Source organism: Rhinopithecus bieti, unplaced genomic scaffold, assembly GCF_001698545.2.
Source record: "Rhinopithecus bieti isolate Rb0 unplaced genomic scaffold, ASM169854v2 scaffold_3856, whole genome shotgun sequence".
Lineage (NCBI taxonomy): Eukaryota > Metazoa > Chordata > Mammalia > Primates > Cercopithecidae > Rhinopithecus > Rhinopithecus bieti.
Window position 1 is genome coordinate 3,315,507 of NW_016804410.1, and position 26,386 is coordinate 3,341,892.

At 41.3% G+C, this 26,386-nt stretch overlaps 1 protein-coding gene and 1 long non-coding RNA gene across 5 annotated transcripts in view; one reads left to right on the forward strand and one right to left on the reverse strand.

The window, feature by feature from the left end:
• DLGAP1 (DLG associated protein 1) overlaps positions 1-26,386 on the forward strand; it is an 830,806-nt gene that overhangs the window by 572,948 nt on the left and 231,472 nt on the right. For all 4 annotated transcript variants that reach the window (XM_017867933.1, XM_017867930.1, XM_017867932.1 and 1 more), the window contains one exon: positions 18,449-19,477. In XM_017867933.1, the coding sequence (XP_017723422.1) occupies positions 18,521-19,477 (957 nt within the window). In that variant the 5' untranslated portion in view covers positions 18,449-18,520. The remainder of the gene's footprint in view (positions 1-18,448; positions 19,478-26,386) is intronic.
• LOC108526916 (uncharacterized) lies at positions 1,590-20,407 on the reverse strand. The gene is made up of 3 exons (XR_001884636.1): positions 20,292-20,407; positions 2,650-2,883; positions 1,590-2,499 (listed from the first exon to the last, which is right to left on the reverse strand). It is a non-coding gene; the product is annotated as an uncharacterized LOC108526916 (long non-coding RNA).

The following is a 26,386-nucleotide window of genomic DNA, read 5'->3' on the forward strand; positions in this document are numbered from 1 at the left end:
AAATTGGAAGCTCCAGGTTAAGCTGAGAAGTGTGAGCATTTTGTATGGAGAAGTTCATTATTTCCTCCAAATTGCTAGCATCCTTTACTTTAAATGGCCTATCTAAAGTGTAGATGATGTGTATAGTCAGCCTACGTACATGTCTCTGGAATATACATGGCTTCCATGGTTTCAATTATTGTCTTATTGGAAAATAATAATAATAGATGAATTATTTCTAGTTCGTGTTGAAAAGCATGATTTTTCTCCGGTGTCATCTTATTATGCTTACGTTAAGGTATATTCAAGTTAAAGGACATTGCCTAACTGCACATCAGTGACAGCAAAGCAACAGATCTGCTGCACCAAACAAGGTCAGCTTGTTACCCCCATCCCCAGCTGTGCTGTATGCAATTTATGCAGCCATATGCTGCAACCTTGGTAACATCCCATCATCGTGTTGAATGACAAAGGCAACTTTGTCACTGACAGTGTAGCGGTGCCTACTGTGAGTTCTGGAGTCTGACTTCCTGGATTGAGTACAAGTAAATTATTTAACTTTCCTGTACCTCATTTTCCTCCTCTGGGAAATGAAGATAATGACAGTGCCTGCTTCCTAGGCCTGCTGTGGTAATTAAGTGGGATAATACATGTAAGATGCCTAGGACAGGGTTTACCACAGAGACACATCCATTTTTCTTATATTTTCTGGAACATATTGCTGGTCAAGCATCTCAAATACAAAAATCCAAAATCGAAAATGCTGTAGAAACCAAAGCTTTTGAGCACCAACATGAAACTCAAAGGAAATTCTCATTGGAGCATTTTGGATTTTGGAGTTTCAGATTTGGGGTGCTCAACCTGTAAATAAAGTAAATTGCAAATGTTCCAAAACCTGAAAAAATCAGAAATTCAAAACACTTCTGTGTCCCAGGCATTTTGGATAAGGGATACTCAAGCTGTAATGAGTGCAAATTGTACCATACTTCCTCTTTAATAAATAAGCCAGTATTTTTGTAAAACTTTCAATGCCTCCAAGTCAGCAAAGAGTTTATAAAAGATTACTTACAGAAGGCAGTTAATATGTCATCACCTAAGACATGATACCATCATCAACATTTTATACACAATGTATTTGTTTATTGTCTGTCTCCCAACACAAGAATGTAATTGTCATGAAGCCATGGACTTTTGGAATTGTGTTCACTACTGAACCCCTGTTCCCTAGAACTGCACCTATCATTTAGTAGACGCTGAATAAATATTTGTTGGGAAAAAAAAATACATGGATGCTAGTAACTAGCTTTTGTGGATATCTGAGAAGTTATTGTCTGCATTGGCTTGCTTCTATATCAAGGTTAAAATTACTCACATTGTATCTACAGGTCTTGGTAGTGGAGATAAAAGGTTGTGAGTAGCTGTGGCCTTGAGCTTAGCAGCATTCCTAAGCCAACATTTTTGGCTTTGTAGGGGCAGAAATGTGTGATATCTTTCCTCACCTATCATAATGGTCACTCCTATAACAAAAGACAGGTTAACAAGAGAAAAGCATAATGAAGGTAACCAAAGTTGTATGTAACATGGGACTCCTCAGAAATTAAGACCCTAAGACCCAGGGAAAGCTTTTTTTATTCTTCGGTTTGATGAAGAACGGACAGCAGTGTAGAAATGTGATGGACTAAAGGGTGTGATCTAATGCTGATAGACTGAGCAGGGAACCTAGCAAGGCCTGACTGTTCAAATTCTTCTTAACCTCTTTGTGTAACCCTCCTGAACATGGGGCAGGGCCCCTCTGGAATGAAGGTCTTCAGGGGAGAAGGGGGAAGGCAGAGTGACCTTTCTGGGTTTCACGGCTTCCCTTGGAGGAGAGGGTTCTAGTTTCTGTGACACGCCTTGGGAAAGACGAATTCTGATTGCCATGACTCACTTCATAGGAGAAAGACAGGTGAGAGACAGGAGGTTGAGAGAAAGTCAAAGAGACATTGCTTCTGAGACCTTTCCGATGTCCTTCCGTCCATAGTACTCAGCACGCCAAGGTGCCATACTTTGGGGTACCATGTTCTGAGTCTTGACAGCTTGTACAAAGCTGTTGATTTATGAACATGATCTCAGGACCACTGATCCATACCTGATGGTATGCATTCCCGGAGGGCAGCTTGCTGGTTAGCTTCTTAGACATCAAATGTTTAAGCTGGATGAGTCTTCTTGTATTAAAACGAGGCAATACGATGAAATACGGTAGTATTATCCTTTTTGTATATTCATCTTTTCTTTTAGCAGCTAAATCTTTCTTCAAAAGAAAGTCTGAAAGACTGTGGAGATCCACTGATTGACAGTGGTCCCTGCTGTGATGTTCCTGGCAGCCTAGAGTCTCTTGGTGCTTAGCAGGAAAGCTATTGAGGAGCAGGAAGAGCAGGTGCTTTAAGTCTTACAGACCTCACTTGAAGTCCTAGCCTAGCTGCCTACTAGTTGTGCCCTGTGGGCAAGTTATTTAACTTCCATGAACCTCAGTTTCTTCATCTGTGAAAAGGGAAGAAACCATGTCACACTTGCAAGCATGAGAAGGAGCATATCAAGTTTTCAGCAAATACATGTAATAAGCCCATTAATAAAGCAAAGCTTGTATTTTTCTAGATTCAAAAATACTAGTTAGATAATTCTGTATCTTACCGAGGGGCCTTGTTGCTCAGTACAGAAAGAGAAAAAAATCTTCCCTTATGACAAGAGTGGATGAGCAGCCAGGTTCTACCCAAAATGTCCTTGTCTTCAGTGACATACAGAGAATTTGGTGTGGACTTTTCAACTACAGTTTCTTCAATCATTGCCATGGTAGTTTAGGAGAGTCTAACTGCAGAGGAGGCGGAAGACGGACAAATGAGCCCCAGGACAGATGCAGCCTGTGTGCTGTGGATGAAACAGCAAAGCAGGCTTTAGCAGTCTTCATTAGCCGCTGCTCCAGTACTTCCTGATCAGCACAGTGGTTCCGGTCTGCACGGTGCTGGCACTCACAATGCATTATTCCCAGTACAAAAATAGTCATCTTATTTGTAAATTATCAAACTTTTCCCATGAAAACATCTTGTTTCCCAAGCAGGAAAATTCCCACTCATGTATTTATTTGGCTAACATTTATCGAATGCATCTGTGCCTTGAGGACATCCAGCTAACTCTGATGCACATTCGAGTTTAAGAACAGTCAACGGATGATATCAAGTGAGGGAAAAAGCATATTGACATATTTTACATAATACAGAGGTATCTGGATATAGGTTTGCTACCTCTACTACAATTTGTTTCCACAAGGGATTAAAGTGGTTTATGAGATTGTGTGTGTGTGTGTGTGTGTGTGTGTGTAATAAACATGCAAGGGAAATACAATGATAGTAGAATAAAAATGGAAAAGTACTAAAACCATCATGATTTTGCCATAGTTTTTCCTGATAACTTTCCTGGTATTCAAGCTGGTGGAGCACGCACTGCTCGAAGTGGAAACATACTCATCTTACAAGCGTAATAGCACCTGCACGATTAAAGACAGTTGTTAAGCACACAGTTTTGTTAATACTGACACCTGAGAGGAATTTACCACATGGTAAATTCAGAAGTCACTCTGTGCTGAGACAGGCAACATCTTGACAGTAAAAACAATAGCAAGTATAAGTGCCTATTTCGTATAGTTCCCTTACATAGGCTAGTGGCTTGACATCTAAGAGCAGTTGAAAGGGCCAAACGAGGAGGTCAAGTCTGTAGCTCTCAGACAATCTGGCCAACATCTGAATAGTATCATCAAAGATCATATCAGAGGTAGAAATGGAAAGCATTGAAAAAGTAAAAGGAGTGCTCGCTTCACCAACACATATACTAAAATGGGAATGATACAGAGAAGATGAGCATGGCCCCTGCACAAGGATGACATGCAAATTCATGAAGCATTCCATATTTTTAATCCTAAAATTCATATAAAACCAAAAAAGAGCATAAACTGCAAAAGCAATGCTAAGCAAAAAGAACAAAGCTAAAGGAATCACATTACCTGACTTCAAATTATACTAACAAGGCTATAGTAACCAAAACAGCAAGATACTAGCGTAAAAATAGATACATAGATCAATTGAACAAAAAAAAAACCCAGAAATGACCGATCTTTGGCAAAGTCAACAAAAACATACACTGGGGAAAGGATACCCTATTCCATAAATGGTGCTAAGAAAATTGGATAGCCATGTGCAGAATGAAAACTAGACTCCTATTTCTCAGTGTACACAAAAAGTAACTCAAGATGGCTTACAGGCTTACATGTAAGACCTGAGAGTATAAAAGTTCTAGAAGAAAATCTAAGAAAAACTCTTCTGGATGTTGGCCTAGACAAAGAATTCATGACTAAGACCTCAAAGATGTAAATGCAACAACAACAACAACAACAAAAACAAATGGGATTTCAATTAAACTAAAAAGCTTCTGTACAGCAAAAGAAATACTCAAACAGACAACTTACAGAATGGGAGGAAATATTTGCAAATTATGCAACTGACAAAGGACTAATATCCAGAATATACAAGGAACTCAAGCAACTCAACAATTTCAGAAACCAAATAACCCCATTAAAGAGTGAGCAAAAGACATGAACAGACATTTTTCAAAAGAAGACATACAAGTGACCAATAAGCATATGAAAGAATGTTCAACATCACTAATCATCAGAAAAATGCAAATTAAAAATTCAAATTAAAACCACAGTGAGATACCATCTTACACCAGTCAAAATGGCTATCATTAAAAAAATCAAAAAATAACAGATGTTGGCAAGGATATGGAGAAATGAGGAAATGTCTATACACTTTTGGTGGGAATGTAAATTAATACAACCTCTATGAAAAACATATGAAGAGTTCTTAAACAACTAAAAGTAGAACTACCATTTGATCCAGCAATCCGACCACTAGGTGTCTACCTAAAGAAAAAGATACCTGCACTCATGTTTATTGCAGCGCTATTCAGAACTGCAAAGTCATGGAATCAACCTGTGTTCACCAATAGATGATTGAATTATTATTATTATTATTATTATTATTGTTATTGTTATTGTTATTAGTTTTGAGATTGAGTTTCGCTCTTGTCGCCCAGACTGGAGTGCAGTGGTGCAGTCTCGGCTCACTGCAGCCTCCACCTCCCGGGTTCAAGCAATTCTCCTACCTCAGCCTCCTGAGTAGCTGGAATGACAAGCACCCATCACCAGGCCCAGCTAATTTTTGTATTGTTTTAGTAGAGACGGGATTTCACCATGTTGGCCAGGCTGGTCTCAAACTCCTAACCTCAGGTGATTGACCTGCCTCAGCCTCCCAAAGTGCTGGAATTACAGGCATGAGCCACCATGCCCGGCAATGATTGCATTTTTAAATGTGGTATATATACACCATGGAATACTGCTTAGCCATAAAAATGAATGAAGCCATGTCTTTTGCAGCAACATAGATGGAGCTGGAGACCATTATCCTAAGTGAAATAACTCAGAAAAAGAAAGTTAAACACCACATGTTCTCCCTTAGGAGATAAATAATGTGTACACATGGACATAAAGAATGGAATAATAGACATTGGAGACTCAGAAGCATGGGAGGGTGGTGAGGGATGAGAAATTACTTAATAGTACTATGTACACTTTTCAGGGGATGGCTACACTAAAAGGCCAGCCTTCTACACAATATAACAAAACTGCACTTGTATCCCTAAACCTATAAAAAAATTAAATATATATATATATATATAAAGCCAGAGGAGAAAGGAAGTGGTTAGATTTGAACAAAATATGGAAGAGGAATTGCACACTGTCCTAAAAACCTTGTCTTTGAAGAGGATGCTGCTCTGAGCCAGCTACACCTCCTAAATTGAGATGTTTTCTCACTCCTTAACTCTTGCATCTTCTAGACTTCTTCAAAGCCTTTTACTTGGTGCATTACATATGCGACACGTACCATACAATCTAGCACTTGATTAGATTCTGACTTGTATTGTTTGCTGATTGTTCACGTTTATGTGATTTATTTTCTCAACTAGATTGTAAATTAGATGAGGCCTATCATTTCCATGATTCCTTTAGTCAGGGAATATTTTAAGAAGGAGGCTATATTTGTACCTACTCTTCAAGAAGGAATAAGAATTTGTATGGAGATTGGAAGTGAGTATTTTAGAGAGCATGAAACACAGAATCAATGGGGAATGAGGCATGTGGGAAGAATACAAGGAGCCCAGTGTCACTGGAGCTGAGCTGTGTGGGGTATAGGGTGGGGAGACAGGGCTGTCTGGCAGATGGAGGCCAGGTCAGGAAACCTCCCACCTTGAGTCACATTCAAAGTCTTAGTTATATTGAAAAGTGTAGAGGGTCTGAGAAGAATTTAAAGAGAAAGAATGGCATAATCAGGTAACAAATGTTACATTACAAATGATACTGTTAGCAATATGAAATAGATTGTGTGTGTGTGTGTGTGTGTGTGTGTTTTAGAGGTGATAAGAACAGTCATTATGGCCTAGTGATTAAGAACATGCTGTGTTCAAAATGTAGTAACTGGATATGGATACGGTGGCTCAAGGAGATAATCCCAGCACCTTGGGAGACTGAGGTAGGAGTACTGCTTGATGCCAGGAGCTCGAGACCAGCCTAGGCAACATAGTGAGACCCCCATCTCTACAAAAAAAAAGAAAAAGAAAAGAAAAAAATTGTCCAGGCATGGCAGCACATTCCTGTAATCCCAGCTGTGCAGGAGGATTCCTTAAGCCCACGAGTTCCAGGTTACAGTGAGCTATAATCCTGGGCATCAGAGCAAGATCTTATCTCTAAAAAAAGATTTAAAAATTACTAAATATATTATCTCAGACAAGTTATTTCCTCATTAAAAGGTTTCTTATCTGCGGATTAGTCCCTACCATGTTGGGTTGTTTGAGAATGAAATGAGATCATGCATTTAAAGTGGACAACACGTGCCTGGTATCTAGTTGTGTTTCCTAGAGGCACAGACCATTCCATTTTTATTCACTGGACATTTATTGGTTACTACTTTGTTTTTCCAACTAAGTCTAGATGAGAAATAGTGAGTAGACTCGAGGGCTTAGGACAGCTGGAACAGAACCAGGAGACCCATGATACTATCCCTAATCAGCTTTGGGAGTAGAGCCGAGAGTGAACACTGGGAATTTGCCATGGCACCAGTCCCATCCCTAGCGACACTCAGCAGCCTCTATGTGGAAAAACAGAAGGACAATGGAATCAGTCGTTGGTGTATATTGTCCACAGTGAGTGAGGTAGAAGGATCATACAGCAAGGGACCTGAGGGGGCTAACAAAAAAAATGTTTGACCTGCTGTCTCTCCTAGGCTGGCAAGGGAGGAAGTGAAGACCACCAGGAATGGATAGAATGGGAGAAGAGGGCAGAGCTGAGGAACCAGTGAATGGAATAAACTATCATGAGAACCATCAGAGGGCAGGAAAAGTGGGAGTGAGGGAACAAGAAAACTTATGAGACAGGAAGTTGAAGGTATAATGTTAAGAATCTTCAATTTTTGCTACAGTGCCCAGTGCACTGCATGCAATAATAGCTATTCAATAAATAGTTGTTGAATTAAAGTCACATGTATTGATTTGATTTGACTTCATGCCCAGTACAGGCAAAGACTATTTGGCTAAGACCTTACAGACCAACACTCTTATCTGCCAAAACTTAATCCAGAAATAAGTTGGTGCAGTGGTACACATCTGTAATTCCAGCACTTTGGGAGGCTGAGATGAGAGGATCACTTGTGCCCAGGAGTTCAAGTCTGCAGTGAGCCGTGATTATGCCAGTGCACTCCAGCCTGGGTGATAGAGCAAGACCCTGTCTCTAAAATAAATAAAATTTAATACAAACAAAAATACTTTAATCCAGAAACAATGAATGTCATCATACCTCCTTCTCTATCACAGCAAAAAAATATTTCAGAAGGTTGACTGGATGTGGATTTGTTTGTTTAAAATTTGAGACTGGATATAGAATTCTAAAGGACAATAAAAACCAGTTCCAAAATGAAAAAAGTTAGAAGGGTCAGATTCCTAGATGTGTGAAGAGTCAGAATAAGGCACTTTAAAAATGATGGGAAGACGGAAGCAGAAGGAAGGGGCAGTGTTTGAGGAATTACAAATCTAATTCCCAGTAACAGCAACTATTGCAGAGGTCAGGGCAGGCCAAACTCACGGAAGGAAAAAGACTCCGTAAGGTGTTGAAAACAGCCGATTGCAGAGATTGTCCTCCTCACTTCCTACATGGTATCTGACCACTCCTTTCTGATGCAGGCTTTGATGATAGTTTTCAAAGAGTGAATGTATAGTCTGAATTAGCGGGCATAATGTATCCAAGCCAATAAATACTTAAATGGGTATAAAACTGTATGAGGATAACTTAGCCAGTTCTACTGGGGCTGCTTCAGAGACTGACTCACATTGGCCCCGCTTGGATGTAGACCACAGTGGTGGAGGTTCTGTATGCTTGCAGTTACCCACTGGGCAGGAGGGTCCCCTTTACTTGGATGAGTAAGTTTTGTGGGCCTGCCCTGGTTCTGCGCATGTGACCACAGAGTCTCACCCTCTGGGCAGGGAGCCAGGCCTGACTAGACCTACAAGGCCATTAGGCAGCTTCTGCCTGTTTCTTTCCCTGGGGTTCCATGGACTCTGGACTGGCTCCTCTCTTGCCTCCACACACACTCCCGCTGTAGGCCCATGGCTAACGCTGCCCCACAGTTCAGTAGCATCAAGTCTGGCTTCCAGTGGGGCCGACGTGGGCCCTTCCTTTACTTGACCTTGAAGATAAGCTCACCAGAGTCCAGTGATTCTAGGAACATCCCCACCTAAATTTCCCAAAGTGAGCATCTTATTAGCTCAGTGAAGGCTCTGCATGGATGCCCCTGAATGCAGTCTTCCATCAGCTCAGAGAATGTGGTGATCGCCTTCAACAGCCCTGGCCACAGTGTCATCAGGAGATGCTGTGAGTAGAGAAGAAATTCCCAAAAGCAGGTGTCAGCTGAACAGCTACCACAAACGGGCTTAGTGTCTGCACTTTTGGGGTCTCAGCACTCAGGAAAGTAGATGTGTACAGCAAACTTGGTGAGAACAGCAACAGCATTTAAAGAAAGAGACTTTATAAGAGAAAATTTGATTCAGGTAAATATATGTATATGCGTGTATGTATATATAAAGTCTGGCTGTAAAACAAGTTGTCTAGAACGTGCCAGAACATGTTCACAAGACTACTCAGCTAGTCATGAGCAGTCTGGACAAAAATAACTTGGCTTCATCAGAGGCTATTTCCACTGCTTCTTTTCAAGTTGTGTTGTCATATTGTTTTGATTGTCGTTGTTTTTGTGTTTTTTCCATCTTCCATCACGGCTGTCTTTAGGTACCATTAAACGGCTTTATTCTGTCATCATTTCTTCTTTCTCCTAGATTTATCAGTAGTTTGCAAGTTTTTCCCAACTTTTTTTGGAGTAAACACTGATGGGTTTTTCTCTTCTCTGTGAATATTGTACCCCGTCAATTGTACCCCCATAAGACAGGCTGTCCCCCTGCTGCAGCACCTCCTGAAGGGCACTGGTCCATGGCTGGTCAAGGTAACCACATTCTCCTAGCTGGCTCCCAGGGCAATTCATCTGTCCATTTAGCCGAGATAACCAACCCTCTCCTGGAAATCCAAATAAGAACAATTCCATAGGAAGCATATCTCCGAGGTCTCATAGAGTCAGCACAGACACCTTTGAACTCTGACAGTCCAAAATAACATTAGGAGATTTTATCGTTTACCGCCTGGATTATCTTCACATAAAAATCACTTCCTAAATCCTATGGCATTTTGCTCAGCCACCAGTATCAATGATGACCTATTAATCATTTCTGAAAGAACACTACCTTCCACCTTTTTATTCTCAAAAACTGTTATGAAACCACTTTTGAAAAGCTTTGTATGGAGACGCGGGTGATTGTAATTGTGCTGCCTACTGTGACCAAATTGGAGAAGATCTCAGTTGAGTCGCTGGTTTTTTTTTTTTTTTTTTAACAATACCATATCTTTTGAAAAGGAAATGCCTCCAAAGGCATTTATTTGTAGGAGCAGACTGATTGATAGAGGTATTCACAGACGAAATCAAACTGCAGATGATTACGATAGCAATCAATGTTAATGAAAAGCCAAAATACATTGTGCATCTATAAAACGGCTCAGCATTGTACTTTGCGTAATATAATTGGTATATTTCAGAATGTGCTTATTCAAAGGTGCTCTAATAGTACTTGTATAATTTTAAGTATACAGCACATGAAAATCTTCAAGTAAGGAAGCCTGGAAAAGCAAAAAATATGACATTCAGTTATCCTCTGCAGGTACAATTTCAGAAGGTCAGAAAATATCCAAATGGTAGGCATTTGGACAATGTTAACTCACATCCTCACCTCTGCTAAGTTTTCTGTTTCCTTTTTTTTTTTTTTTTTTTTTTTGAGATGGAGTCTCACCCTGTTGCCCAGGCTGCAGTGCAGTGGCCACGATCTCGGCTCACTGCAAGCTCCGCCTCCTGGGTTCACACCATTCTCCTGCCTCAGCCTCCCAAGTAGCTGGGACTACTGGTGCCCACCACCACACCTGGCTAATTTTTTGTATTTTTAGTAGAGACAGGGTTTCACCATGTTAGCCAGGATGGTCTCGATCTCCTGACCTCATGATCCACCCACCTCGGCCTCCCAAAGTGCTGGGATTACAGCGTGAGCCACCAAGCCTGGCCGTTTTCTGTTAACTTTTACCCAAAAGTGCCATGGTTTCATTTTTTAGTAGTAAGAACCATTTTCTTATTTTAAAAAGTAATAATTTAAAATCATCAGTCTGTTGGGCATTCATCATTCTCAATCTCTGTAGAATTGGGATTTATTATAAGTAAATGGGAAAATTAATTTTGTTCTAAGAAAAAAAATGTCATGTATGTGTTCAGACTGTGGTTGGATCATACATATGTGGGCAAGGAGGCCTGAATCAGGAGACACTGTCGTAGCTTGCCAGGACATTGTCCCCCTCTCTTGGCATACTCCTTCTTTTCTTCCAGTCTTCTCTCATAAACTGCTCTTGCCAGAAATCATTGCTTCTTTGAGATCTTTCTGCGCCTCCCCACTCCCACATGTATTCTCTAACTACAGGTAGAGAAATATTTAGTCCAAGTGTGACCATGCCACTGTCTTGTTTAAATTTCTTTAATGGACTACCACCACCTGCAAATACAGTGCTACATCCTGACATAGCTTCACCGGGGATCTCAAGATTTTGCCCTACCTGTTTCACTTAGGAACAGATGCAGATGTGAGGTTCAGTACACAAAATTACAGAAAGCAAAATAACTGTAAGCTATTTTGTCTCCTCTCTCCACACATACTCCCTCTGCAGAGCCCCTGGCTAAGGTTTCCACGTGGTTCAGTAGCATGGGACTCTGGCTTCCTATGGGGCCAACACAGGCCCTTCCTTTACTTGATAAGGAAACAAGATAAAGGTCTGTTTTTCTCTCAACTGAACAAAATGCAGAGGTGCACATCCAGGGCTGGTATGGCGCCTACTGCAGGTCAGAACCTTTATCTTTCGCTTCTCTAATCCTCAAACTGTAGCTTCCACCTCAAGGTAAAGATCACTATTCGCCCAGCCCCCACAGCTGCTTTTCTTTCCCCGGAAAGGGTAAAGAAAGGTATGCCCCTCACTTTAGAGATGTTTTCCAGAAACTGCACGTGCCGTTTCAAGTTATATTCCATTAGCCGGCATTAGTCACCCGGGCACATCTAGGCAGACTGAAAAATGCAGTCATTGTTCAAGGCTGTTTGTACTTTTCAACAAGAGAATCCTTTCTTTCTCCTTAGTGGAATGTTATAACCTGGCATGGACAAGCTTCGGGCAGGTGGAGGGATGTCAAAAAGGTGACTTGAGAGATAGAGAGTAGAAGGATGATCATTTAGAGGCTGGGAAGGGTAGTTAAGGGGGTGCTGCTGAGGTGGGAGAGCGGGGATGATTAATGGGTACAAAAAAATAGATGCAAGGCCAAATGAATGATAAGCTCTAGTATTTGATAGCACAATAGGGTGACTATAGTCAATAATAATCTAATTGTACTTTTAAAAATAACTATAAGAGTATAATTGGATTGTTTGTAACAAAGAGGATAAATGTTTGAGGTGATGGATATTCCATTTACCTTGATGTGATTATTAAACGTTATATGCCTGTATCAAAATATCTCATGTACCCCAGAAATATATACATGACTAGGTACCCATAAAAATTCAAAAAAAAAATTTTAAGACAGCTTGACCCTGAAAAGATTCATGGAGATTTTCTCTTCCTGATGTCTCCTCAAACAAGAACACAGTGCCCCCTGTTCTCCTGGGCAGGGTCCACCACTTTCTTTCTAAAGTAAGTCACAGTTGCCTGCCTGTCCATCCTCATGGGGTAAGACAGGGGAGGACCTTCAGTATGCTCCTATTTCTGCATGTAAAGAAAAATCAAGAAAAGCAGCTCTAAATAAAGATATGCACAGAAATCAAAATGGAATAAGGACTTGCCAGCTTTGCAAGACTATTTCTCCTTCGTCAGCATCTTCTAATATGTGGTGTGTTTGTGTTTTCCTTGGGTCTAATAAATTACCTACCTTGAAAATTTCCTTTACAGTGCTGGATCATTCTTGCTTTGGTCATCATCTGGACAGTAATAATTCTGCTCCAGGTGTGGGAACTCTGGAAAAACTGTGCATCTCACACTCTGAGCTTGTCTCATGGTCGCAAACAGAGTCCACAAATTATCCAAGAAAAAAAATCAGTCATGGGACAATGGTAAAACTGAACTTAGAAGAACAATAAAACAGAATGTTGAAGTCACAGTGAACAAGAAAAAATTAGGGATAATCACTGGTAGTCATGGAAACCCTCATGAAGACATGTTGACCACAGTCCCCATCCTTGCTCAAAGAACAAGGCCTGAAAGGCAATTTCGCTATTTCCAGAAATTGTTATCATCGCTTAAAGTCTAATTGAGAGGTTAGCATCCTCTTTTTTCAAGAATGCATAGAAGAATGAGAATTATTATTTATCTCTTTGCATGTTTTTTCATAGCTAGGTCATGAAATGCATACATTGAATCCCTAGTGGCCAAAGGGCTTATGACATGGCTCTCACAATATATCATAAGCCCTCTGGCCACTAGGGATTCACTGTAGGCATTTGGTCATCTTTGCAGCAGCAGACAAGGAAGGGATGTTCAATTAATGCTTTCTGATAACGCTGTTGGTCACACCATAGGTGGGAGCAAATGGTGCCCATGGATACAACTTATAAACATTAATTAGGAGGGGGGAAAAAAGAGATAAATGTGCTGGAAAGGGAGTTTAAGAGTAAGGCAAGAGGAAAATGAAGAATGAGAGAAAGAAGAGCAGGACCTCCACAGTAGGTGCCACCAGCAATTGTGTACCCGTTGCTAGTGGCCTTAAGATTTTAGATCATTTTCCCTTGCTCACCAGGAAGTCACAGAATGTGTTCTCTTTTATGATCACAAACTGCCCTATTTTCGTTTTAAAATGACAAGATAGAAGAGAGTGTAAGATTTGTTATAGAAAGGGCCAAGGTATTAAGTTGTGTATTTGGCCTTGACCAGAAAGATAGATTTAGCATTTAGAAATGTTTATTGCTATTTTATGACCTTATTTTCCCACATCACAGAGAAAACAGATCAAGATCTCAATATCTCTTTTACAAATATAAATAAGGAAGGAGGAATGGTAGCTTATTTATTCTGGATGCGATTTGTTACCCTCCAAGAAAATAGAGGTGTTTGTCCTGTGCTGAAAATAGCCTAGTTAAATTTTAGTAAAAAATCACACGGTGTATGATTAATTTACAGAAATTATCATCGGTTACATCACTTAACTTAAATCATCATTAGTGGCCTTAAAGAACTCTTCGTTTGCTCTGCTTGTCCTCAGGTAACATCATCTTGCATGGAATGTTGCTCACATATTAAAGATAATTAAATACTGAATACTTGATTAAAATAATCTTGTATATTTTGGAGTAAACATGTATAATTCATGTTTTCAGCTCTTGCCAGTTTCACATTTTATTTAGCAGAAAATATCTACCCAAGACTCAACTGCTTGAGAAGGAAAGTTCGAAATATTATCCCATATTATTTTATATATTGAGATTCTACTATATGTGATCATAAAACTTAGTATGTGTCTATAATCCTAATAGAATCTTGTTTTTGCTTTCTAAGTCTATATTTGAAAGGCAAAAATGTCCTCGGTGGAACCTGGTTTATAGAGGGAGACTTTCTTATGCAATGGATTTTTTGCATCTAAGTTAGTTTGTGCCACAGTTTTGCTGAAAACACATACTTAACCCTCTTACATTCTTCCTTGCCACAGCCTACTTTTAGGACCATAACTTCATACAAAGCAATCCCAAGGTGTTCTGTTTCATTAGTCTCTCACCAGTGGACATGTTTTTACCTCTTGGTTCTTCCTTATCCACAGGTATCATAAGTCCTGAATACCTTTTTTGTCCTTTCAAAAGTCAGTTTCTCTCTCTCCTCCAGGCAGATTGCCCTCTGTCTAAGCATCCTGTAGTCAGCAGGTCAGGCAAACTCCCCAGACTACTTCCAGATAAGTAGAACAGCAGAAGGTACGATATTGTCCAGTGAGGTGCAGAGTTAGAAGTCAAAGGTATACAGGTCAGAAGAGGTGTTCACCAGCCTGCTTCCTGCGTTGCTCTGAAAACTACTAGTCTTTGGAATGGTCACCCCGATGGAACGGTCCCCCCAACTATTGGGTATCGTTCCTTGGCTGCGCCCAGCCTGGCCTTTGCCACACAGTCATGTTTTCATTAAACAGATGCTACCTGAATCACAACATGAACCACTTTGGGAAATACTGCATTAATGCCTTAAGTTATTGAGTAAATATTCTACTAACTTGATTCCCACTATCTACTAGGATAACACTTTACTAAATACTGGGTGGGTGAAACACAGTCCCTACCCTTAAGGACCTTACAATTTAGTAGACTAACCAATTTTGAGTGACTGTACTGATTAAAACCTTTCAGCATTATCGCTGAATGGTCAATCCAGAAACTGGGAGACAGGAGGAAGAAAGGAGCTTCACAAAGCATGGATAGAGATTGCCAACATTGCCATGAGCTCCCAGATGCAGTATGTCTCATGGAATAGACAAGACCTGGCCTCTCAAAAATCTTTGTTCATGAGGCCTAGTGTGGGTGTTTTATATGTTTGTTTGCTTGTTTTGTTTATTTGTTTGTTTGTTTTTGAGATGGAATCTTGCTGTCACCCAGGTTGGAGTGCAGTGGCACGATCTTGGCTCGCTGCAACCTCCGCCTACCGGATTCAAGCAATTCTCCTGCCTCAGCCTCTCAAGTAGCTGGGATTACAGGCTCCCGCCACTATGCCCAGCTAATTTTTGTATTTTTAGTAGAGATGAGGTTTCACTATGTTGGCTAGGCTGATCTTGAACTCCTGACTTCAGGTGACACGCCTGCCTCAGCCCCTCAAAGTGCCGGGATTACAGGCGTGAGCCACTGCGCCCAGCCCTACGTTTTGTTTCTTAATTAAACCATATATCTATCTCTCTAGGAATATCTGAAATGACATTAGTGATATTTTAGAGAGTCATGTTGGCTTTCCAAGATGATTCTTTATATGGCAATGTTTGTATTATAGGAAGTCTTGAAAGAAAATCAGGCTGTCAGAAGGAACTTGGTCAGGCACTGACTCTAACACTGTTTTAGAGTCCAGAGAATATACTCTGCCCTGGTGGAATAGCAGCCTCTGTTAGTTACTAAAGCTCTGGAAGATCTGAGCTTGGAAATGGACTGAGATACCCTACATGGGATATGCATGAGTGACTTTTTCCTGAGGCTGAGCTATTAGGTCTGGGATCCTTCACTCATGTCCCCAAGAACTTTTCAAGGACCATCCTTTGGTCATTTTGCCATCGTCTATTAACTTTTTTTTTTTTTTTTTTTTTTTTAGAGAGGGTCTCATTCTGTCACCCAGGCTGAAGTGTAGCAGTGCGTTCACAACTCACTGCAGCCTCAACCTCCTGGGCTCAAGCAATCCTCTCCCCACTTGAGTAGCTGGGACTAGAGGCATGCGCCACCAGTCCCAGCTAATTTTTTTTTTTTTTTTTTTTTTTGTAGAGACTGGGTCCCACTATGTTTCCCAGCTTGTCTCAGACTCCTGGGCTCAAGCAATTCTCCAACCTTGACCTCCCAAAGTGCTGGGATTACAGGCATGAGCCACCACACCTAGTCTTGTGCATAAATCTTCAACCAGAAACCTTAAACTAGGAAGAAGAGATACATGATCCTCAAATTAGCCAAGTCAAGCTTACTTGTTCTCTCAGTTTGTTTAGAGAAAGCTCTTGACCCTCGATTGACAGAAACACCTGGGCAGATTTTCTCTACATTTCTGATTTATTTGCCATATCTTTACTTTTTCCCATTCTGAGTAACCTCGGGGGATTGTTTGTGTGGTGCAGTTGTTCCTGCAGAATTCAAAAAGGAAAGTATGCAACAGAAGACAGATATATCCTAAAGATATGAGGTGCCATTGGCTTCTGTTATTCATCCTGTTGTTGTTTTTTGTTTGTTTGTTTTGTTTTGTTTTGTTTTGTTTTGAGACAGAGTCTTGCTCTGTCACCCAGGCTGGAGTGCAGTGGCATGATCTCGGCTCACTGCAAGCTCTGCCTCCTGGGTTCACGCCATTCTCCTACCTCAGCCTCCCAAGTAGCTGGGACCACAGGCACCCGCCACCACGCCCGGCTAATTTTTTGTATTTTTTGTAGAGACTGGGTTTCACCGTGTTAGCCAGGATGGTCTCGATCTCCTGACCTCGTGATCCACCCGCCTCGGCCTCCCAAAGTGCTGGGATTACAGGTGTGAGCCACCGCGCCCGGCTCATCTTGTTTTTTAACTCACATATTCATTCACATTTATGGAGTGCTATTATTATATGCTTACATGGCTGGATCGACACTAGGTGGGGGTACATAAGGTGACTAATAGACTGGGCGGCAAGGAATGTAAGCTGGAAGAGAGATCCTGAAGCAAGCAACTCTGTAGGTTCTGGGGAGTGAGTTTCAGATGTGGTGGAAACAGAAGACAGGAACTAATTCTCTCTGCTAGGAGAACCAGCAAAGGTCTCTCAGAGGAACTGAGCCCCTCTCTGGTTCTGTCTTTAACGATTAACATGTAGAGACTAGCCTGACCAACATAGTGAAACCTCATAAATACAAAAATTAGCCAGCCATGATAGCAGGCACCTGTAATCCCAGCTACTCTGGAGGCTGGGGCAGGGGAATCACTTGAACCTGGGAGATAGAGGTTGCAGTGAGCCGAGATCGTGCCATTGCACTGTAGCCCGGGCAACAGAGCAAAAACTCACCTCAAAAAAAGAAAAAGAAACAAAAAGAGTAAGACCCAAGAAGCAAGAGAAAGATACATCCGGTGATTGCGGTCATAGAGGGGAGGAGAGTTATTCTTTCAAATAATTTAAAACAATTTGGCTTCTTAAAATATAGTTTCTTTTCCTAGTTTTCTTTTTTTTTTTTTTTTTTTTCTGAGACGGAGTCTTCCTCTGTTCCCCAGGCTGGAATACAGTGGGGCCATCTTGGCTCACTGCAAGCTCCGCCTCCCGGGTTCAAGCAATTCTCCTGCCTCAGCCTCCCAAGTAGCTGCGATTACAGGCACCCACCACCATGCCCAGCTAATTTTGTATTTTTAGTAGAGACAGGGTTTCACCATGTTGGCCAGTCTGGTCTCAAACTCCTGACCTCAGGTGATCCACCCACCTTGGCCTCCCAAAGTGTGGAGAATACAGGCATGAGCCACTGCGCCTGGCCTCCTTTTTCTAGTTTTCTAGCTTTACCTCCACCTTCTCTCCCTATAGGCTTTGGAGTCAGCTTTCCTGCCCCACAGAGGTGACAAAGGTTTTCCAATAATGCATTCAAGCTGGTTTTAGGGACACTGATAAGTTCTGCCAAAAATGAACACAGTCGCAGATGGCACCCTCAAAAGATCAATACCAGGCCTGCAGGGTTGCTCAGGCCTGTAATCCCAGCACTTAAGGGAGGCCAAAGTGGGAGGATCGCTTGAGCCCAGGAGTTCGAGACCAAGCCTGGGCAATCTAGTGAGACCTCGTCTCTACGAAAAATTAGCCAAGCGTGGTGGTGCCTGCCTGTAGTCCTAGCTACTCAGGAGGCTGTTGTGGAAGGATGGCTTGAGCCCAGGATGTGGAGGCTGCAGGAAGCAGAGATGGCGCCTCTGCACTCTAGCCTGGGCAACAAAGCAAGACCCTGTAAAGTACAGTACCTAATTTCCAAGAGAAATATTAACGACTTTGCCCTCTTCTTCATTCCCCCAGATCTCTGCCCGAGACGGGTCTGGAACCTGACTCCCGGGTGTCCATGACCCCGGTGGCTGCTTCCCGTCCGCAATGAAAGGGCTATCGGGCAGCCGCAGCCATCACCACGGGGTCACCTGCGACTCGGCCTGTGACTCGCTGTCGCACCACTCGGACCGCAAGCCCTACCTGCTGAGCCGGGTGGAGCACCACCCCGCGGACCACCCGTACTACACCCAGCGCAACTCCTTCCAAGCTGAGTGCGTGGGCCCCTTCAGCGACCCACTGGCCAGCAGCACCTTCCCCCGTAGGCACTACACCTCGCAGCAGGAGCTGAAGGACGAGTGCGCCCTGGTGCCCCGCACCCTGGCCACCAAGGCGAACCGCATCCCCGCCAACCTGCTGGACCAGTTCGAGCGGCAGCTGCCACTCAGCCGCGATGGCTATCACACTCTGCAGTACAAGCGCACGGCTGTGGAGCACCGCAGCGACAGCCCCGGCCGCATCCGCCACCTGGTGCACTCGGTCCAGAAGCTCTTCACCAAGTCGCACTCCCTGGAGGGGCCGTCCAAGGGCAGCGTCAACGGGGGCAAGGCCAGCCCCGACGAGGCACAGGCGGCGCGCTACGGCAAGCGCAGCAAGAGCAAGGAGCGGCGCGCGGAGCCCAAAGCCCGGCCCAGCACCTCCCCGGGCTGGTGGAGCTCGGACGACAACCTGGATGGTGACATGTGCATCTACCACGCTCCCTCGGGCGTGATGACCATGGGCAGGTGCCCCGACCGCTCGGCCTCACAGTACTTCATGGAGGCCTACAACACCATCAGCGAGCAGGCGGTGAAGGCATCCCGGAGCAACAACGACGTCAAGTGCTCCACCTGCGCCAACCTGCCGGTCACCCTGGACACCCCGCTGCTGAAGAAGAGCGCCTGGTCCTCCACGCTCACCGTGAGCCGGGCCCGGGAGGTTTACCAGAAGGCCTCGGTGAACATGGACCAGGCCATGGTGAAATCCGAGTCGTGTCAGCAAGAACGCTCCTGCCAGTACCTGCAGGTACCATTTCTGTCAATAATAGAGGCTTAGAAGTAGTACCTGGCATGCTTGTGTGGGCATTTCTCCTGGTTCTAGTCTTGGCACTACTCTGAATTTTCTCTTAAGATAGGAACCTGTGCAAATTATTTGGCATCTCTGTGCCTAATTGCTCATGTGGGGAAAATGCAAAGAACCAAATGTTACCGACCTCATCGGGTTATCTTAAGATACTAGATATCCAAGTGCTTTGAAAAGCACGCCTATGGAAAGGCAACGAGTTATTATGGCGTTCCTCTTTTGTCTGAGGGATCGTAGGATGGGAAAGAGAGGAAAGGGAAGTCTACAGAGAATTTTAAAGTAAGTCCACTTTTCTTTAATTCAAAAGTAAATGATGATCTTTTGAATTATGGAAAGAGTTTCTTTAAATCTATTCAGGGTTGTGGGGTGGTTTTCATTGTGAAATCCTGCCTGAAGCTATGTTATAACACTGCGATGGTCATCACCATCACCATCAGTAACTACACCCCCACCTGAGCTTCCACCCCAGGGGCACAGCAAATCAGGAAGACACCCTGTGCCCTGAGGAGGTGGGGAGCTAGCCAGTTTGGGGGCCTGACAAACACAGCTGCAGAGACCCAGGACAACAGAGAGGAGGAGGAAAAGGAGGAAGGATCAGAGAAGTAAAATACAATTAGTGTCAGGGTGTAAATCCCACACACTTACAGAGCCATGGCAGGGTGCTCTTCCCTGCCACAGTCTCCTTATGTTTTCCTCCAGTGCACTGAAACCAGATGTTATCCAGATAAAAATATAGGAGAGAGGTCTTCTTCCCTACCTCCTTGCTGTAGTATTGTAATTTTCCCCAAGACACATTTTTTCCATAAGAAGGACTCTCATCTTTTCCTTTTTCAAAGTGTCTTTTCTTCTCTGTTCTCTCCTGGTAGCCTCATCTTTAAAAAAAAAATTACTGAGCTATAAAAGTATAACATACCCACTCCCATTTTACACTCCCACCTTAAGAAGAAATGCAAAGAAAAATTCTTCCTTTGAGGAGTTCATCTTTTTTGCTCCCTTTGAACTCCTCCTGGCAAATGTAGCTCCCTTGGGAATGCCTCCACCAATCCCTGAGAAGACCCCAAGCTGGCAATCCCTGGGCAAGAGCAGTGACAGAGCCTGTTCTTGGAGTTCAGAAGAAGCACCAGCACATGGACAGTTTTCACACACAGCACACAATAATGTGGTCCATATTTCCCACTGAAGGTCGTGTTGCCTAATTTCCCGTAAGGTTGCTACGTGTTAATAAGTTATCAAGAACTATAACAATTTCTGAGCTCAAAGAATCATTTAATCCACTTAGCATATGAAGAAGCAGACACCAAGAAAGGTAAATACTTAGTGAGTTAAACTGTTAGCATGTGCCAGAGGTGGGACCAGAACCCAGTCTCTTAACTTGGAGAAATGGCCATTATGAAGGTTGCAACTGAAAGCTCTAGAAACTCTTTAAGAACGTAAAGCTCACCCACCGCTGAAAGTAAAGTGTTTCGGTAAGGATATCTGTCTTGAAAAGAGTAAGGAGTAAAGAGATAAAAGCCCTAGAGTACCACACATTTTGTCTGCAAAAATTCTATGACCAGTGGCAAAAACAAAGCAAATGAAAGAAAAAAAAAAAAAAACACACCTGTACTTAAATAAGTAATGATGAGATTAGATGAGAAGTATCAGAGTAAAGGATGCTGTGTATGGATGTAGCATAAGCCTTTGTTAGTAATGAAATGTTTTCATTATATTTGCCTGTATGCCTACATTCTTCCTACCTTAGGTTCATTTTCTTTCTTTTTTATACCTTTTGGAGTCACAATCTCAGGTAGTGGTAAAATGTGGAAGGATAAGGAAAGAAAGAAGGAAAGGGATATTAATTGAAAATCTACTAGATACCAGATGCTATAGCAAATGTGTTCACATTTCGTATTTCATTTAATCTTTGTAATAATCCTGAGATTACTGAATGTAATAATACTGTATTTTTATAAGAGAAGAAACTGACACTTAAAAATATCAAGTGATTTAAAGTCCCACGATCTGGAGGTTGTACAGCTGAGATTTAGACTCAGGTCTGTTTGATGACAAAGCCAAACTCTTTCTAATATGCCCTAGCACAGACCTGAAATCAAGGGCATGAAAAATGGTGAGCAAGAAGAAAATAAAATCTTTAAAATAAGCATATTATTATTAAAGTTTTTCAGTACAATCAGAATGAAATCTTAAAGGCTTAAGTATGGGATTTTGTATAGTAGCATTATTGGATCTCTTTCTATAAAGATTTGGGGATTCTACTTTCAAATTATTTGCCTTCTTTAAGCCATTTTTTTAATGAAACATTTGAGGCTTACAGAAAGGTATAAAGAAAAAAAATAAAACACCCATTTATACATCACCCATCATACAGAACTAAAACATTCATTACAATGGATCACACACACACTCGTATTAATCCCTTTTAATTCCCTTCTTCCCCAGAGTAATAGCTAATCTGTCTTTGACACCAAAGCACCTTTGTTTTTAATTCTGAAATTATTGAAAGGTTGAAAACAGTTTAACATATTCTGTCCTACATTGGGCAATAGTTAACCAAGCTAGTTCAACCTTTTAAATAGAAACTAAACTCCAAGATAATCCTTATTAATAGATGTTGAATTTATGCAAGGCTTTCAAACTAGGGGAAAAAAATCTATATTTCAATGTGGGGAGGTAGTATGTTAGTAAATGAATTAAATGTAAACCAGTGCACACCTCCCAACCCATGTGCTGAGGCTGAAGAGATGCTGTAAAGAAAGGGAAGAGAGAGCCATACATTCACATGGGGTCAGAGGAGAATAGAAAATACCTCCTGAGAACTGGGCTCCTGCTCCCTTCTTGCTTCTAGGAAATGAAAAGAGGATCTGCCATCCCGTGCAAGCTCTGCTAAGGAAGATAGGGTTAGCCCCCGCGCCAGCTCGTTCCTAAGGGAACACTTGCATCTTTAGGCTCATTCTTAGAAGTAAATTTGGGAAAACAGAGAGGGAAAGAGGGTTTCTTTGGAGTTCTTTTTTTTTTTCTTTTCTTTTCTTTTCTTTTTCAGTTCTATCGCCTTAATTGCCAACTAATATTGAAGCTGGATTTACAAATGGATTTAACTTCAATATTAGAGATTTAGTAGGCAAAGCACTATTCTACTAGTTCCAAGAGCATTCTAGTCCTTATTTGCCGCTAACCAGTAACATGACCTGGAAACATTCTTTCAGCTCTCTGGACTTCCTTCCTCTGCTAGAAAATGAGACACTTCCTCCAAAAGATATATGATCTCAGTACGCATTTTCAAACTCGCAAATTACATGTGTCGGAGTACTAATTGGAACTATTGTCAAGAGCTGGAAGTCCCGGGACTGTCATTTCAGAGATGCCTACTATATGTTTTTCAGATGTTATCTGATTTGCTCTTTAAAATTCTAGAGATATTTCACAGTTGAAGAACCTAAGTTTTCGTAAATTAAATTAAGTAACTTGCCCAAGGACACACAGCTAGTATGTGGCAACATGTTGGGTCAAAACTGATTTCTCTGCCTTCAAAGTCTGTGTTCATTTACTATACCCAATCTCTACCTCCTCCAAATACAAAGCAGAGGAAGGAAGCAGTGTATATCAAATATCTATTATGTGCCGGAAACTGGGTATATCTCATTAAGCACTCAAAACAACTCTGTAGAGTATTATTTACTTTAGTTTTATAGTCAACAAAACAGGCACAAATGCTGAAATCATTTGCCCAGGAACACATAAACAGTAAGTGGGGAGCTAGCACTTGATCCCAAATCTGTCCAACTCCATAATATGCTTCAGTAATGGAAATGAGTGCATATTTTTTCTTTTATTACTTGATTTGTTTTGTGGTAAATGTATGTGTGCATCTGACCTCATATGCGTGTGAGAAGTTAACAAGGCGCGGATGTGAAATTAGACTAACAATGAAACAACTGATTATGTCCCTAATTTGATTCAAGACTAACAAAGATGAAATTAATAATCACCAATAATAAAGTCTAAATACTAGCAAACCTCTGCTTCTCTCTTTGCAGAATTATCACTTAGAATTAGCTTAATTTAGGTCATTGCCATGATTCTATAGAAAATGAGAAGTCTATAGGTATTTAGCCTCTGCCTGACATTGACTTAGGAATCAAATACTCTAGCTTGAAATCACTGCAAGTCCCAGTTAATACGGTCAATTATATTATGAGTGATATGTGCTCACTGACAAGCTGTCTGCAGTTAATAAAAAAGGGACTCCTTTTTTTTTCCAATATTGTTATTTTTAAATGTCAAGAATCAGATGTCTGCTGTTTAGAACTATTGTACCGCTGCCAGTGACTGTCTGTATTAGGGTTGGGAGCAGGAACATGGATTTGAAGACATTAAAACTGTTTAATTCTCAGTTGAGATGTGGTTGGCTCTTATACATTTGGAATAAAGCATTTATGGCACATCTCAGGGTAAGTGCTTAATAGTTAAATAAATAAAATAGGAAGAGGTTCAGAGATAGAATAAAAGGTAGTTTTGTTGTTGTTTTGTTTTGCTTTTAAAAGCAGAATTCTTGGTTCTGTTTATGCCTCTTTATGTAAATGTTGTATGTTGAGTGACTGACATGTAAAGCCATTCAGAAGAGCAAGATTTTAGATTTCCAACTGTTAACCTAAAAGAAAAATCCCTTCAAACCGTGTATTTTGCATTCATTCAGCCATAGAAACAGGAAAAGGGAAACAAAACGCTCTCTCCCCGGTAGAAGTGGAGAGAGAGAGACAGAGGGAGCGAGAGAGAGAGCAAGACAGACCGAGAAGGAAAGCACTCCCAGAGATGAAATTTTAGGGAAGCAAAATGATCGACCTTTTTAAGGCTGAGTGGGTTTCTTCAGTTTGTGTGCAAGTTTCAAGAAATGGAAGGACTGACCAGGTTTGGGTATAACTCTTTTATTACTTTGTATTTGATAATAGTGTGTTGTTGATTTGGATGGTTTTTGTGGTAGGGAAAGGAAGGGGTAGTATCTGTGATTTTATTTCTCCTCTAAATAACGGCTAGTGAGACTGAAAGAGCTGACAAACTAATGTATGTACAGATAGTAAAAAAGCAGGTGGAGACATCAGATACCTACAAATCTGTGTCTCCACCAGGGCTTTATAAAATCTTTAATTGACACATGATCTCCTTAGAAATCTGCTAGGTGCTGTTAGCGGATGTTATATGGCTGGTGATTGAAATATGATCGGATGTTTTCCAGCGCCAGGATTCTGAATACTTACTGCTCCTTTGCAAAATTAACATTTGCGATGATTGCTCTTTTGGGGGTTGGGGGTCTGCTTAAATAAGGCACCACACAAGATCACTGAGGAAGCGTTCATAAGCATGATGCCAGGATCTTTGAAATACAGGTAAAATTATTTTTTCAGTAATCTGTTCAAGATTATTTCCATCTCTGCCCAGTGGGAGTTTTCTTTCCCTGGCTGAGTTTTTCCTTCCTCTTGTGTTAGAACAATTTTAAGTCTCCCAATTCAGTTAAAACTACTTTACATGCAATTTGTGAAAGTGCTGAACGGTTCTGCTAATGACTTTGGCTACCGGGATGTTTCTTTGCTGCCTTTTTCTGAAATCCCACCCGTCACATTCATTGATTATTTTCTTTCTTTTTAATTTAAATTGCCTTAATAATCCAGCAAGGGAATGTCAAGGTTCCTGAATGGATTTCCTGTTGGGTTTGTACCGTCTGCCTGTTTTTCACTGATCTTGTAGAGATGTCCTCTTCATTCATAGAAAGATGAGATTGCTCCAGCCTGGTGCTAACTTTGAATGTGGAATCAGTGATCAGCAGCAGAATCCTGTTAATTCTCTCTCTCTCTCTCTCTCTCTCTCTCTCATTCTCTTTTATTCTCACTATTGTCATGTCCAATTAACAGAGGGAAAAAAACAATTGACAAAACGCTGTGAGAAAGCAGGGGTCCAGAAAGACTCAGTGGCAGTAAAGGGAAGATCAACACTGTACGGGAAAGCCTTCTTGGGAGTTGTCAAAGAAACTTTGGTATTCTTGGCCTCCAGTTTCATTGTTTTCTAAAGACATTTTCGGCAACACCAAAATGCTTGGTTAGCCCCAGTCCGAGGTTTCTGCCTGTAACACACACTTTCTGGTCTCACAGAATTCCACTCTACTAATTAAAGGCATAGCATTAGTTAGCAAAGAGTGAAAGAGAAAAACTAGCCTTGGATCTCTCAGGGGCCAGGAGATTTCATTTCCCCTTTTTCCATTCTCCTTAGAAGACAGTTTGCTTGATTGCAAATTAAAGACAGTAAATCAAGGTAATCATTCACCATTCTTTAAGAGAACCATTCACCCACAGTCTCTGGCCCACTTGAGATCATGGCATTACACAATTTTACACAGTGATTTGTGAATGGTAGAACACATTGCTCTTTTGTGTCAGGTTTTTTAGGAACTGCTAAAAAAAAAATATGCAATATTGCCAAGCTGACTTTAATTTGTAATTAGATTATGTTTTCCACCACTTTGGTTTTAGGTTCAAAGACAATATAATCTGTCTTAGCGGGTTATTGCACAGGGAGAATTTTTTTTCACATTATTTTGGTAAATTCATATTTATGTGTTTTTCCAAATTTTTAAGTTAAAACCACAATAGGGAATTACATTAATTTTTTTTAATGACTGATTTATTTATATTCAACCCAGTCCTCTATGTTTATAAACTAAAAGGTAATGATATAAAGAATCAATTAATTACTGTTATACAGAGATAAAGGAGAAAATATTGTGTAAAGAAAGGCATAACATTTACTGTTATTTTTGACCAAATTCTTGTTTTTACTGTTTGTAATTTTTTTTTTTTTTTTTTT